We start from the raw sequence: 15,534 nt of genomic DNA, 5'->3' as shown, positions 1-15,534 counted from the left end.
TAATGCTCATTTGAAGGAACATTACAAAACTCAATAGGTGCCAAGCATAGATTCTCATACTTAAATCATAAGATGTACTGGAAGACAAACAATTTTTCAACAAGTGGGGAAAATCCAGCCAAAAATAAATACTATTGAATCATACTGAAGTGACATAATGGTGAATGGGTGGGTCTTTATGATGCCTGACTGTAGCTTCGCCAGGGCCAATGATATTAATCATTGCAATAAAAATGTTAATGTACACTACGCCTTCATTCTGAATGGCAATACATTAAGAAGGAATATTTCTTGTGTTTGCAGTCCTGGAAGCGCTACGATGGTGCTGGACCCAGGAGTACGTGCTTTTCCTATTTCGCACAGTTGGGTAATATAGCGATCCCCAACCTTTGGGCTGCGGGCCACTTGTGGTCCTTTGACTAATTGGAGGTGGGCCGCGAAGGATGCCTTCCCCCCCCCGGCCCTTTACTTCACCCCCCCCCAGCCCTTTACAACACACTTCGGGTGTCATTGTCTCCCATCACTCCCAGATGGGACTATCTTGTTGCAGAGAAACAAGCTCAGGGTTCCCATTGATTTGTCATTGTCATGTGTTAAAATTTCCATGAAAATAAAATGTTCCGTAGGTTCATTGTTGTGGCATGTCTGTATCTTATTTTGAAGGGATGTTTAAACATTACCATAGCGATTAGAGAGCGTTAGGGCAGTGGTTGAGAGTAGAGGAGTAAACTACCCCCCCCACCAGGCCTCAGTAAAAGGCTTTGAGTGGTCCCCGGTGAGTGGTCCCCGGCGTTGAGTGGTCCCTGGTGATAAAAAGGTTGGGGACTAGATACACTTAAATCATACATGGGTTATTCAAAACTCTTGCCACCACCATCACAAAATGATTTACGTCGATACAATGCAGACATAAACAAGTTGCAGCTGTAAACAGCAAATGCAGACCTATTTTAGATACCTCTGGTTTGGAACTTCTGCTTCTGTGATGTGAATTAAAAGTCAGGCTAGTGTAAGGTGACCAGATTGTCCCACTTTTGAAGGGACATCTGGGGGCACTTAGCAAATTGTACTTATACTGAAATTTATATATATATATATATATATATATATATATATATATATATTACAATACTATTTTTGCATTCTATGAAAATTTTTGTTGCTCCATATAGACCAAATTTTTAATCAAGACCCCCCCCCCTCCAGTCAATGGTGTCCCGCTTTACCAATGTTAAAATCTGGTCACCTTAGGCTAGTGAGAGCTTTTTAGACAGCCTTCTTCAGCTTTTTTTACCAGTGAGAAACTACCAAAACATTTTTCAAGCTTCAAGAAGCCGCAGAAGTGGCACTATCATGCAGAATAAATCTCACTTATTCAGGAAGCCCTTCCAGGCCCTTCAAGAAACCCCAGGGTTTCACAAAACCCTAGTTGAGAAAGCCTGCTTTAAGAGGATAGGTTATCATTTTACTTCTTCTATTTGTGTATATATGAAGCCACATAAATATCTGAAGCAGTCATTTACCCTATCAGACCATTTGGTTGTCTAGTCCGGTGGTCTCCAACCACCAGGCTGTGGCCCGGCAAGCTTCTTACTATGGGAGGGGGGGGAGGGAAGCAGGGTCACGCATGCGCATGCATGGCAATTTCGCCCGTGCATGGCGCATGCACATTGCATGTGCGCAGCCGCGCATGCACAGCATGGGCAGCCGGGCAATCGCCCTCCCTGCTGCCGCCGGTCCCCAGCCTGAAAAAGGTTGGGGACCATTGGTCAAGTCTATTAATGTCTGCATTAACTGGCAGCACACTTTGAGGTTTCCTGCATGCAAAACATGAGCTCTGTGGTTAAGCCATGACCCTTTCCTCCATACAGAATGCAGACGATACCAAACCTGAAGCAGGCTTGTGCATTTTCCCATGCTTGTCTCTTGAAAGTTACAGTACAGACCTGATCCTTTTACGATCATTGTTCATATCTGTTCCACATAATATAGTTCTGGTAAGGCCTCGGAGGAGGAATGTGTCTCATGGCTTAATATACCCACTAAGGGCAGCTGTCCCGCCCCTGAGTGCCTCCTCCTCCAACCAGCTTGCCTGTCTGTCCAGCAGCCAGCCAATTTCCATTCCCCATCCCTGACCACCGCCTCCTCCCTCCACTTCCCTGCAATGCTTAGAGGCTGCAGAGCCCTGCTGCGTGAGAGCTGCCCCTGCCAGTGAGTTTCCTGCCTGGGGACTTCCAAGCTGCAGCCTTTCCAGGTCCTGGGGGGAGGGAGTGGCCATCCACAGAGTTCTTCCACCACCACCTCCCAATCTAGTGCCCATTGCATTCCGGAATGGACTTGGCCCCTGGTATATTAAGAATCAAATGCAAAAGACACAAACTTATGACTTTCAGGATCAGACAACAGTTACGTCTAGCAAAAGTTGTCTATGAATTCTAAAGACAGGCCATGTCTCACTCGACATCAGATCATGACAAAAAATATGTTCCTGAAAAGCCCCACAGTACAGATCAGACTATCACAACAACAGAGGGTAGGAAGGTAGAATGCATCAGAGACCTAGGAAGAAACTACAAAAGAGTTAAGAAACGTGGGAAATTTTAGACTAAGTATATGTTTGTCTGTTGCACCCTTTATTCTAGCAGCATTTTTTGTTTCAGTCATTTAACATAGGTTCATGCTGGGAATCCAGTCTTTATTCTGCTCTACAGTGAAGGGAGAAAAAAATCTCAGAAACAAAAGGAGCAGAGTGATGAAATGATCTCACGATTCGGCAAAGACTGGATCAACAAGTTATGGAAGATTCTTGACAGTCTTTGCCAACAGTATACTCCCAGGACCAAATAAAGCTACACCCTTGCAAAGAGCTTGCAAGAGGCAGTACCTGTTCCCAGAAAACAAGATGATAAATCTAGATTTTCAGGCCCCTCACAGGGAGATTTGTTTGAATGTATGCCAGGATGCAGGAGAATTAATTCTTCCCTGCAACCTTGTCATATATATGCTTTCAAAGTCACTGGCAAGAGACACCACATGCCAGCATCCAGCTGTTATAGATGTCCTGTGTTATACAGATGCTTCTAGTTACCTTATACCAGGGGTAGTCAACCTGTGGTCCTCCGTGGACTACAATTCCCATAAGCCCCTGCCAGCATATATTGGAAGGGGCTCATGGGAATTGTAGTCCATGGACATCTGGAGGACTACAGGTTGACTACCCCTGCCTTATACACTATGTTGTCTAGGTATAGGGCATAAACATTTAAACGCTAGACCAGAGGATATTTTTCTTTACTTTTAGCTAAACTTCCCAGAAGGTACAAAATAGAAATTGAACAGCTAACATTTCGTTGTAATTTGTACTCACCAGTAAACATTTTTGTAACAGCCTTGCTCTGCTTCCGGGCAGAACACAGGAGGAGCAGCCATGGAGGAAAAAACTCATAGTGACTAGCTAGAAGCTCAGCAATAGTTCCAGAGAGGCTTGCAGATGTCTGGTCACCTTCTGCAATGTTACAGCCCTCATCCACTGAATCTATAAGGAGGAAGAGACTGTGGGGGGGAGGCTTGGCGCCCAGAAGGGGAAGCAGAATGCACCTGCAAAAAAAAGTAGAAACATATATATATATACATATGTATATACATACACTGAACGGGAACATAGGTTAATTCATGCAAAACTACTTGCTGCTTACAAAGAGAGAGAGAGAGAGCGGGAGAAGAATTTCAGGACATTTGTCCACTTGAAATTGTAAGTTATTTATTGAGTTAATCAAATATTTAGTTACTGACTTTCCCTTGTGGCTTCAGGTGGCTAAATTTTTTTTTAAAAAAAGGACATAGAAAATGTAGTAACACCCCATTTATCTCCCTCACTCATAAAGAAACACCTTCACAAATTCAAGTTGGTAGCTGTGCTGGTCTGAAGTGGCAGAACAAAGTGGCAAAAGTTTTATTCAAAGTGTACGCTCTTGTGCACATATACTACTTCAGACACAATGAAATGGGAGTTACCACTGCATACTTGAAAGTAGAGTGTGAGAAGTAAAATAACATAGAGCATAAACTCTCACAAATAAAATGGTCTTGACTGTTTCCCAAAAAACTTTTAAGGTAACCATCCTGCCTCCGTTTCCTCAGGGAGCCTATTCCACAAGATGGAAGAAAACATATGGTTGCTAGTAGACAGCAAGGTGGTTACCTTAAGTTGGGGGACAACTATGAGGTGCCAACCAAAAGACTGTAATTGGTGCCCGGGGAATGCGAAGGAGCTCACTGTACTTTTCAGGAAATTCTTTCCTCAGTTAAGGTGATGTCAGTCTGCTGTAACTTGTTCATTATATGCGGCACAATGCAGTATTATGCTTACACAAAGCACAAGCACCCATATGGATATAGACAAGGCTTTGGGGTGGTTCAGTTAGGATTGCACCAAAAGTCCAAAAATGATTATACCTTCTAAGCCTACTGACTGGAAATAGGATAGAAAGGTGAACCTCTGCTTAGGATTGCATTTGTTGAGTATTAAGGGTCAAGTTTAGAAAGTCCCTTGTTATATAGCTCCTCACATATAATTTTGCCTCAGGATAATGTTACATGAAACTACCTCACACAGTAGTCAATCTAGATCAGTATTACCTAAGTCTCTCCAGAAATACAGGCCAAGAAGGTCTTCCACAACACCTACCACCCAGTCCTTTTAAACTGAGGATGCCAAAAACTTAACTTGGGACTTTCTAGGTGCAATGCAGATGCTCTGCTACTGAGCAGATACCCTGGGCAATTTCCTTTGAATATTAGATATAGACCCTCATAAAAAACAGTAAGCATGTGCAGTTCACACATTAAACAAGTTGGCTTTGCCAAATACTAGAAAGGTTATCAGGATGAACAAAAAGAGCTTTGGATAAGTTTCTTCTTCCCCACTAACTATTTAATTAGGCAAACTTCTGATTATTCAAGCCCGCTAGTGGGATGAATCAGGATGTAATGCAAAATCACTACAATTTAATAGTCAAAGTGGTAAAGTTTCTTCATCGTAACTTCCAATACAATCATATAAGACATGATTCACTAACTACTCAACTGATGAAGCAAATCAGCTGTCCAAGTACTGTTCTACAATAAGGCACCGTATCAGTTTCCTTATTTGTTTGTTAACATTTTATAAATTTTTGAACGACATTTGTCATATATGTCAAGGGTGCCAGTCCCCAGGTAGGACCTGTGGAGCCCCTGGAATTATAGCTTATCTCCAGGTGATAGAGATCAGTTCCCCTGGAGAAGACGACTGCTTTGGAGGGTAGAGTCCATAGCATTATAATCCACTGAAGTCCCTCCCTGCCCAAATTCCATCCACTCCTGGTGCCATCCCAAAATCTCCAGACATTTCCTAACCCTATTTCTTATATTCAACTAATCATGAAGGCTTAATTTCTTTAATGCATATTAAATTCAAAATGGTGTCTATTTATCATATATGATCTTAGAAGTACGTGAGGATTTTTGCAATTCCAAAATAAAAATTCACTTTCTGTCAAAAATATGCCATGCAAACGTACTGCAATTCATGTTTGGCACAGTTAAACCTTGCCAGTGACTTTTGATTTAGACTTTTAAACACAAATTGAATTCCATCAGAAAAAGGAATGCATTCCAGAAACCATCAAGTCCCCAAGGTTAGAGCATTATGCATTACAACCGAGAAAATTGCACAGTAAAACAGCTCCTTTAAGTCTTTATTTCAGCACATCCAGAAAGCCATTTGCTAACTCCCAACTGCATCATGACCTCAGGCCTATTCAGCAGATTCTTCAATAAGGCAACTGTTCTTGCAATGAAACACCCTTGCCTAGAAAATAATCCCTTTATTTTCAAAATGCTATCTTTGTTTCAAGCAAGAATAAACTGTGACTTTCCACCTCTCTTGCACCAAGCATGTTTCATACCTCTGGAATGGTCCCAATCTCCTTCAAGTCAAGGCATTTGAAAATAGCCTACAATACTTTCAGCAATTAAATAATCATGATCATTACCAGAGAGAGAGAGAGAGAGAGAGAGAGAGAGAGAGAGATGTCAACAAAGCCAACTGTACTTTCAAGTGGAAAATGGATTTGTAGAATAACAATGAATGGATTTCAGAGAGCATCTGGGAGTTCTGCATCTCCATGCAATGCTGGCTTACTTCCAAAATTAGCTGTGCTTTGAAAACACAGGGGAAAGTCCCGACATCTACATTCCTAGTTCACTTCGTTGTTTTTAACTATCATTCCTCTTAGACATTTTCTCCAGGTAGTCACTGATGCTGTTCTTTTTTCCTGAAAGCCCCATGCCTTTATCAGAAAAACCTTCAAATGTTAAATAATACATTATCATCATCATCTGTAAACTGCTCGGGGAGTGGTATAAATAAAACAGTAAGGCTAAAGGGGGTGGGCTGAGTCCGGGATAAGAAATAGGGGCCAATCATTGGCCCCAGACTGACAACAGAGGGGGCCAATCAGAAGCCGAAACGCCTTGCATTTCAAGTAGTTGGGAGGTGCAAAGCGCCTCCTGACCTGCCTACTCTCTATGGGAGGCCTCAAACGTTTCTTCTGCACAACAATCCTCCAAAGTAGCCATTTTCACCTAAGATGGTGATTTTTTATAGTCTGAAGATGAGCTGCAATTTCAGGCAAACTCCAGCCCCAACTGGAGGTTGGCTACTCCTAGGTATGCTAGGTGCCTCAAAAAGGTGCAATGCCGCAGAGTCCGCCCACCAAAGCAGCCATCTCTGCCTAGGGAGCTGCTCTTTATAATCTGGAGGTAAGCAGTGATGGTGGAGACGAAGGGTGGCCTGCTGGGTGAAATGGAGGGGAAGTGGCATGGGTGTGTTCCACCTGGGCAATGGCCTCTGGGCAGCCCTTACCGGCAACAGTTTTCTAGAGTCTGTCGTATTTTTTTGCACAACGTACTTTATTGCTAGTTTACACATGTCACACATTTGTTATCTTCTAAATTTGTGACATTAAACATTTGTGACTCCTCTGTGAGAATTTGCAAATGCTTCATAGGGGAAAAGCCTGCACAGAGCACAGTCTAGTCTCATTATACAGCAAGCTGGGAAACTCTGGAAAAACCACTGAACCATGTTTGTCTACATACCCAGATTCATTCTAATGCAACAGTTGGTGATAAAATCCTCATGGGTACACCACGCTTGAGGTTGAATTGCAAAATTGCATCTCTCCATCTAGTTTCTACATTTTCCAGTAAAAGCTTTTGAATTCACAAATATTTTTGGTGACGACAAAGCTTTTAAACTAAGATCTCAATGAGCATTCGGGATCAAGTGTTGGAAAGACATGCAAAATTTTAAAATACCTTTGCATACTTGATTATTTACCTTTGTGAATCTATACCACACAACAAACAAGGATTAGGTCAGGCAAAACTGAGAAAGCTCTTATGTAATAAAGATGCACTCTTGCAGTAGCAAAAGAATTTCCCTAGTGAGACATACAAAGAGACAGCAGACATCAGAAGAATAAAGAGTTCTACAGGCAAAAGCTTCCAGAAAGTCACAATATAATAATTCTTCATAATAAGTTTTAAGAAACAATAATTTTTCTCCAGTAAAAATTGCTCGCCCCCACTTTTCCAATGAAACTGACATATTATCTGTCAACTTGAAACATGCCTAATTGACTTATAAGCTCTTATAACTGAACAGTTCCTAGTTGAAGTCTCAATTGCAGAACCCAAGCAAGAGTTTGGTTTTTATACCCCACGTTTCACTATTCAAAGAAGTCTCAAAGCAGCTTACAATTGCCTTCCCTTTCTCTCCCCACAACAGGTAACTTGTGAGGTAGGTGGAGCTGAGAGAACTGAGACTGACCAAATGTCAACCACATGTTAATGACGGGACATTTTGAACAACATTAATTCATAGGATTGCCATGAGTTACAAGTGACTTGACGGCAGTCAACACACACACAGGAATGCCCCATAATTTTCGAAAAACTGGTATTGCTTCCATGGCAGTCCCAAACTGGTGACATGATCTCCACTACATCGAAATAGAATCCCTACATTTCTTTTCTATTCTCATGCCGAGATGAACAAATATGTTATAGTCCCCGAAATAATAACCTTCTTTCTACTTTGGCACTAATGAATTACATTCCATTAACATTACACTACTTCATGAAGTCATGAAGTCATTCCATCCATCCAGCTACTTTTCTAGCCTCTTTACATTAACAGTGAGTCTTTACAGGCTCATCTGCAGATATCATCAACATCCTATCACTTATTTTAGGTTTTTGAGTTGCATTGTAGTATCTGAAAACTGATAAGCTGAGAGGTGCAAAAGATGTAAATAGAAGATTCTAAAGGCACTACTTTTCTATGTAACCAATTATCTGTACACCGCCCGTGGCGCCGCGGGCGCCACGGACTAAATAAAACAGTAAGGAGTTCTGGGGCGGGATGTGTCCGTGATGAGGAAGGGTCCGGATTGGACCCTTCCTCATGACAGACAACCGGAGGGACCAAACGGCAGGCGCGAAGCGCCTGCCGATTGGTCCCTCCGATTCCCAGCCCCAGCAACTGCGAGCCGCGCTCAGCGCGGCTCGCAGTTGCTCCCGGCCTGACGCGGTGAGAGGCGCGAAGCGTCTCTCACCGCGTCAGGCCGGCCCCAAGGAAGCCCCCGCCGCAAACACAACACAAGACTCCAGCCGCCGAGAAGCTGCAGAAAAAAAAGAAACACCCCCGGAGGAGCCTTTCGCCGCTAGCGCGACGAGAGGCAGCAGAAAAAAAAACCCCTGTAGGAGCTCCAAGCCGGCGCGCCGACGAGAGGCAGCAGAAAAAAATTAACCCTGTAGGAGCCTTTCACAGCTCCAAGCAGCAGAAAAAAAAAACCCTGTAGGAGCTCCAAGCCGGCACGCCCACGAGAGGCAGCAGAAAAAAAAAAACCCTGTAGGAGCCTTTCGCAGATCCAAGCAGCAGAAAACAAAACCCTGAAGGAGCCTTTCCCAGCTCCAAGCAGCAGGAAAAAAAACCCCTGTAGGAGCTCCAAGCCGGCACGCCCACGAGAGCTAGCAGAAAAAAAAAACCCTGTAGAAGCCTTTCACAGCTCCAAGCAGCAGAAAAAAAAACCCTGTAGGAGCCTTTCGCAGATCCAAGCAGCAGAAAACAAAACCCTGTAGGAGCCTTTCCCAGCTCCAAGCAGCAGAAAAAAAAAAAACCCTGTAGGAGCCTTTCACAGCTCCACGCAGCAGAAAAAAAAAAGCACCTCCTGGTGTCCCCTGGGTCCTAGCGCCCATTGCATTCCTGGTTGCAATGGGCTTTCTTGCTAGTATACTGTATATTTTACAATATATACACACAATCTTCCCTTTATATACAAGTCTCTATGCAAACAACATTGACTTTTTGATAGCAGCAATATCAAAGGCTAATCATTGCCATCTTCTTGAATGGCATCCAAAACTTGTGAAATGGAACAATGGAAGTCTTTCACACACTCCAACATGTATCATCTTTAACCGCTCCTCGCGGAGCGGATTAAATATTTCACTAAGGGCCCCCAAGGCGGGCCCTGCCTGTGATGAGGAAGGGTGCCGATAGGCCCCTTCCCCTGGACTGATAATCGGAGGGCCCAATCGGCGCCTGCCGATTGGGCCCTCCGATTGTCAGTCCGGCGGCAAGGGACCAATTGAGAGCCGCGTGCAGCGTGGCTCACAATTTGTCCCTTGCCGCTGGACTGACTAATCGGGTGGCGCGAAGCACCTCCCGCCCCACCCCCCTTCTAGCTCGCCCCCAGCCGCCCGCCTGCCGCCATTACCTGTCTCCCCACCAAGAGGACAGGTCACCGCCTCGCCGCCCCAACCGGACAGCCGGCCGCTGCCCACCCTGGCCCTGCTGCTGCCTCCAGCCGGCTCCTCTAGAACTCGACCCCTGGCCCACATAGCAGCCAGCGGCCTGCGATGCCACTCAACGATGGAGATGCCACTCACTGCTCTCTCCCTCACTGTGTCCCTCCGCTGCCGCGCGACATCGCCCATTGGCCCGCTCAACACCCGTCTTCGGCCCTGTGCCCCGTGCCGCGGCCACGCCGCTCACCTCCTGCCCCACCGGCCGCACCTTCACATCCAGAAACACCACCGGTGTTCACTCTGAGGTAGGCCGCCCTGCGGGTGGGGGGGGCCAGGACGAGCCGCATCCGGTTCACACAACGCCCCATGGCTGCCCTCAGGTCCGGACCCTGCCCCAGTGTGCCTGCAGAGCTGGCCCCTGATGCTCCCGACACCCGCTAGCGCCCGCTGCATTCAGACTGCAGCGGGCTTATTTACTAGTTCATAAATAAATACCAAAGTGCTTAGGTATTTGTCATTTTAATGTCCATAGTAAGCAACATCAATCCAGCATGTTTCATATGTGTAGAGAAAAACAGCAATAATTATGAAAACTCGGCATCTATGCTTCTAGCGCTACATAAAACTGCCTTTGCTAAATCTGCTTCAGGCATTTGTTTTACAATTTTACAAATCAGTAATATGTTAAGCTCAAGTCCACTGTGCGTTCAACAATCTGCAATCTATAATAAAACAGTCCATGTTAACACAGAATTGAACTGTACTTTGACATGCTCCCCAAACTGCAAAATCACAGCTAATAGAACTTCTTTCCATTTATGGTAATCTGCCCTCTGTTTTTTAAAATCAAACGTTATCTTAAGTTATTCATTTGCACTCATGAGGTATAACGCAGCTGAACTAAAACTTTGCTATAATAGACTAATATGGCTACTTTTTGGAACATATCCATACGTAAAATTACACAGAACTTATTCTCCGTTATCTTGATCTAGAGTTAAAGCAATTTCTTCTCTCCTAGTAGATATGTTCAGTAAAACCAAGAGCATTATGGGAAAAGAGGCATTTTAAAGCCTTTAGCTCGTCCAATAACCTGTGGGCTGTTTGGACAGTTCCTGAAAAAAAGTTGGCTAATTTTAAAACTTACTCATGCACAAAGTCCCAAAAAGACATTTAAAAATATTTTTAGACAAAGACATGGTCCTGAAATCAGCTATTATCAAGATTTTCATGCATTACATTACATTTCAGCATCACAATGACAATTTTAAGGGAGAAAATTTGAATGAACTTGAAATGTATGTTCTATGGACTCTTTTCCACTTTGTGAATGTTGTATATTTTCTTTATATTCTGTGCCTGTTTATTTCTGCTAGACTTTCACCATTCAATATGGAACCCAAGTCAACTTATATTGAGATTCCCGATAGGCCTCCCAAACAGGCACTGACTATACCAGACTTCCTCAACGTGGTTCCTGCAGGCCCCCAGGCACCTGGCAGTATATCCCCTGGCACCTGCCTAGCTGTTCAGAAACTGGGTGGGGCCTTTGTAAGGTAGAGCTTGTTAGTAAATGTAATTTTTTTTTCATGGACATAAGAGTAGCAGCAGCAGACACAATTGGAGGATCTGGAGGATTAGTAAGCCAAATGTGTGCTTCCAATCCCTCTTCAGGCTTTCCCTCCAACATTCCATCATGTTTTCAAGAGAAATGCTTCTGGAGACAAGCAGTTAATACTTAAGCATATAAATGAACCTATCTAAAAAAACAGTGGCAAGCAATTCATCTTTGTGGCTTCTCTGCACATGGGGACTGCACATATCACAGGCCTGCCACAGAAAAGATTTCCAAGCTTTCAAATAGACTGGAAGCACCCCTCCTCCCTCTGGTGTCTTCCCACCCAAATAATCACATGGCCAGGAGGAGTTGCACTACTCCTTCAATCCTCTCCATGCTGCCACCAAAGACCCCCAGAAATTAAGGTTCCAGAGAGTTCACAGCGGGGCAGGAAGGAGGGAATGTGTCTGCACAGAAGACCAGGTGATGAACAACAGTTACAGGTAAATGCAACCTTGTTTTACTATTATCTATGTCTATGTATTCCAAACTTTTTACAAGTGAATCCTAGGGCTATCTAAACTACAGCTTGTTTCTCCAATACATGTTTTCAGTTGCTCGAATGTAATACCAAAACACACTGCTTCTTTCTTATGCGTCCTCTCCCTAGCAATCTAATAAGCAGTAGCAGGTCTTTGAAAAATTAACAGAATCTAGTTCACAATTCATGACATTTTGCCAGGAGGTGTCAACCATTATGAACTACTCCACTGCAATTACCAGAGAAATTTTACTTGAGTACTTGTTTAATAGAGCTATCTTCCATGTCACAAAAGTCTGCCCTCTTATTATAGGCACTGTGCAGAATAAATTCATTTATGGTTTGTGTATACTATAATACTATCTATTTGTTATATGTATCACCTTGCTCTTACTGCACTGTTTTGAACTTTTTATATCATGTTGGCTAAGAGCCTCTTGTGGCGCAGAGTGGTAAGGCAGCCGTCTGAAAGCTTTGCCCATAAGGCTGGGAGTTCAATCCCAGCAGCCGGCTCAAGGTTGACTCAGCCTTCCATCCTTCCGAGGTCGGTAAAATGAGTACCCAGCTTGCTGGGGGGTAAACGGTCATGACTGGGGAAGGCACTGGCAAACCACCCCGTATTGAGTCTGCCATGAAAACGCTGGAGGGCGTCACCCCAAGGGTCAGACATGACTCGGTGCTTGCACAGGGGATACCTTTACCTTTACCTATATCATGTTGGCTACTTTCTGTATTGTTTCTAAATTTTGTAATCCTAATCCTGTTGCATTGCTTATTGGATCTCCTATGCAGCTGTTTGATAACATTGCTTCATACCAGGCAACCCGCCTTGAGTCTCAGGTAAAAGGTAGACTATAAATAAAACAAATAGATAACTGCAGATTAACGTTTGTGTTATGGTCCTCACAAAAACAGCCTCCCATTACAACAGTATGTTGCTTAGCAACCACAGCCAGGTAAGCACAAGCCATTTCCATCCCTAGGGGAAAAGGCTTTTCTTCACCTAGGCAGCCAGGGAGTGATAAAGGCATAGGGGGTGGGGCAACTAGTATGAGCAGCCCTTGGCCCAACATTGGGATGTTCGTATTACTCTCATATCAGATAATGTTCCTGAAAAATTACACCATGATTGTGAGGGAAATAGTTCCCCACTAAAATGAAATATCCAGCAACTACCATCAGGTAGCAACAGATGCTACCCTTGACACATACATACCTTCTCTAATCTACACTTCCTAAAATCTAATATTGTATTTGTTTGGTGTAGTGGTTAGGAGAGCAGAATTGTAATCTGGCGAGCTGGGATCGATTCTGCACTCCCCCACATGCAGCCAGCTGGGTGACCTTGGGCTCTCCACAGCACTGATAAAGCTGTTCTGACTGAGCAGTGATATCAGGGCTCTCTCAGCCTCACCCACCTCACAGGGTGTCTGTTGTGGGGAGAGGAAAGGGAAGGCGACTGTAAACTGCTTTGAGTCTCCTTTGGGTAGAGAAAAGTGGCATATAAGAACCAACTCTTCTTCTTCTTTTGCAGTAAAAGAACAAATGATATTCATACCTGCATTTTTTTCTATCGCAGGACTAATGCAAGAAAACAGCTGGAGGAGAAAGAGTTATATATTTCCTCACTAGCACCACTATAATAATCAAAGATGTACCACCCAAAGAGTACTGGGATTAAAACAAGCGGTGATGATGCAGGAGATGTGGTTCAGCTCAGGCTATATTGGTCTACTGGTTAATGTGCTGGATTAGATAGCAAGGGCAAAAATCCCAAATTGAATACAGTTCTCTCAATTGCTTTTGGTAAATCATCAGTATCACACTCAGTTCATCACTAGGGCACAATAACAGGTTACTTCCCAGGCTAGTTGAGGATAAGAGTGATTTGGTCCTACCAGCTCTTTTGGTGGTGCCACAGGGAGAAAGTGGCCCCTTTTGATCACCAAAAGGCTCTGCTGAGTACTGCGGCGCTTGTGAACAGGACAAGTCATGTGAAATGGGGACTATGAATCAAATTGGGGGGTGGGGTTCAAAGTTGTTCTTTCAAAGTGCAGTGAATTCAGTGAACTGACCATCACTTTCCCCAACCTGCCCCAATGAAATAAGCTGTTAAATACGAATAGAAGATGAAACTCTGAATAAAGTGTAGGAAAACTGGTGAAGGAAGCTGTTTTGATTTCCCTGAAACAATGGGAGGACACATTCAGCAATCCTAGAGAAATCACTCAGAGGGATAATTCCATGATCTGTAGTGTTCCATTGAGGATATCCCCAATTCCCCTCCTCTGCTTTTGGCATACCTCCCAGGAATTCCCAAACAGAAAGAGGTGCATGCTAGTAACAGCCCTGCTTGCAAAGGGTCACTTTGTAAGCTGCCCCTTTCTATTTCGTGTTAATGATGAAGGCTGCTTTAGATACGCTGTGCAGTGTCCATCTGATCTGCAACTGCTTACTCTACAAGGAAGACATATAGGGAAAAACGTAATTTCTATCTATCACACTTTCATCCTGCCCTTGATATTAGAAGCTTAATGAAGAGCACATGGTCCGTCTTATCCTTACAACATCTACACAATACATCAGGCTGAGAGCCAAGGTCACTGGCAGTGTAATCCTAAACACTTCTTCCATTAACATGACTAGGATTAGAATAGTGTAACACTGTTTAGAACTGTACTAGTAATGAGCCTTACATCTGAGCAGGAATTTGAACCCAGTTCTCCCCATTTCTAGCCAGCCAGTGGAGCTGCTGAATTATCAGCCACAAAATATCAAATGGTGGGCTGTAAATCACACCATGCCTTAGCGGTTATACACAATAATGAGCAACAAGAGATTTGATGCATTCATTCCCCACCTGGCAAGGGAGATGAGTCCTGAAAAATAACAACGCTAGTAAGTTCCACTAGCAAAAATGGAACAAGGCATCCATAAAATGGAGAAACAAAGACCCACTCTGCCCAAAAAAGGTCAGTGATTTAGCAGGGACTGTCCATGGTAAATATGCACAGTTGAAGCACTATGAAAAAAATACCCATGTATCTTGTGGGAGTTCAATGAGGTTGCAATATACCCCAGATGGACTGTCTTGGATTTAAATTTCACCAGTATACAAAAACCACAGCAGATACTGTTTCTTCATTGTATGTATGTTTACTCAGTGTTTCAGTTCTGCTGAGGATAGTGGTTTCCTAAACAGGAGCAAAGGAATGATCTGGATTCCTAGTGGTCAAGAAACAAGAGCTCTATTCTTACTGGTCAGCAGTAACAGGCAAGTCCAATCTGATCTCGGAAACTAAGCAGAGTCGGCTCAGAAACTAAGCAGAGTCATGCAGAAAGGCTACTTCCAAGGAATATTAGGGTTGTGATGTAGGGGCAGGCCATGTCAAATCACCTCTGAACATCTCTAGCAGCCAGACAATCTTAGCCTTTCCTGGCTATATTACCCACATGCTATACGAAGACAGACAGACAGACAGACAGACAGACGAGAGTGAGGACCTTAGGCAATAGTCACATGGGGAAACAGTTTATGAAAAGAATCTACACTCTTCTCTAAGAGGTCTCCTTGTTC

General features: G+C 43.8%; 1 protein-coding gene across 5 annotated transcripts in view; it reads right to left on the bottom strand.

Annotated features, from left to right (window-relative positions):
- The window catches only part of ANKRD50 (ankyrin repeat domain containing 50), a 57,092-nt gene that overhangs the window by 25,899 nt on the left and 15,659 nt on the right, over nucleotides 1-15,534 (bottom strand). For 4 of the 5 annotated variants that reach the window (XM_077300349.1, XM_077300352.1, XM_077300351.1 and 1 more), the window contains exon 3: nucleotides 3,368-3,597. The exons of the other annotated variant lie outside the window; for it this stretch is intronic. In XM_077300349.1, coding sequence (XP_077156464.1) covers nucleotides 3,368-3,597 — 230 coding nt within the window. The remainder of the gene's footprint in view (nucleotides 1-3,367; nucleotides 3,598-15,534) is intronic. 5 annotated transcript variants of the gene reach the window in all.

Source organism: Paroedura picta, chromosome 10, assembly GCF_049243985.1.
Source record: "Paroedura picta isolate Pp20150507F chromosome 10, Ppicta_v3.0, whole genome shotgun sequence".
In the NCBI taxonomy this organism is placed as follows: domain Eukaryota; kingdom Metazoa; phylum Chordata; class Lepidosauria; order Squamata; family Gekkonidae; genus Paroedura; species Paroedura picta.
This window is presented reverse-complemented; position numbering and strand designations above follow the sequence as displayed.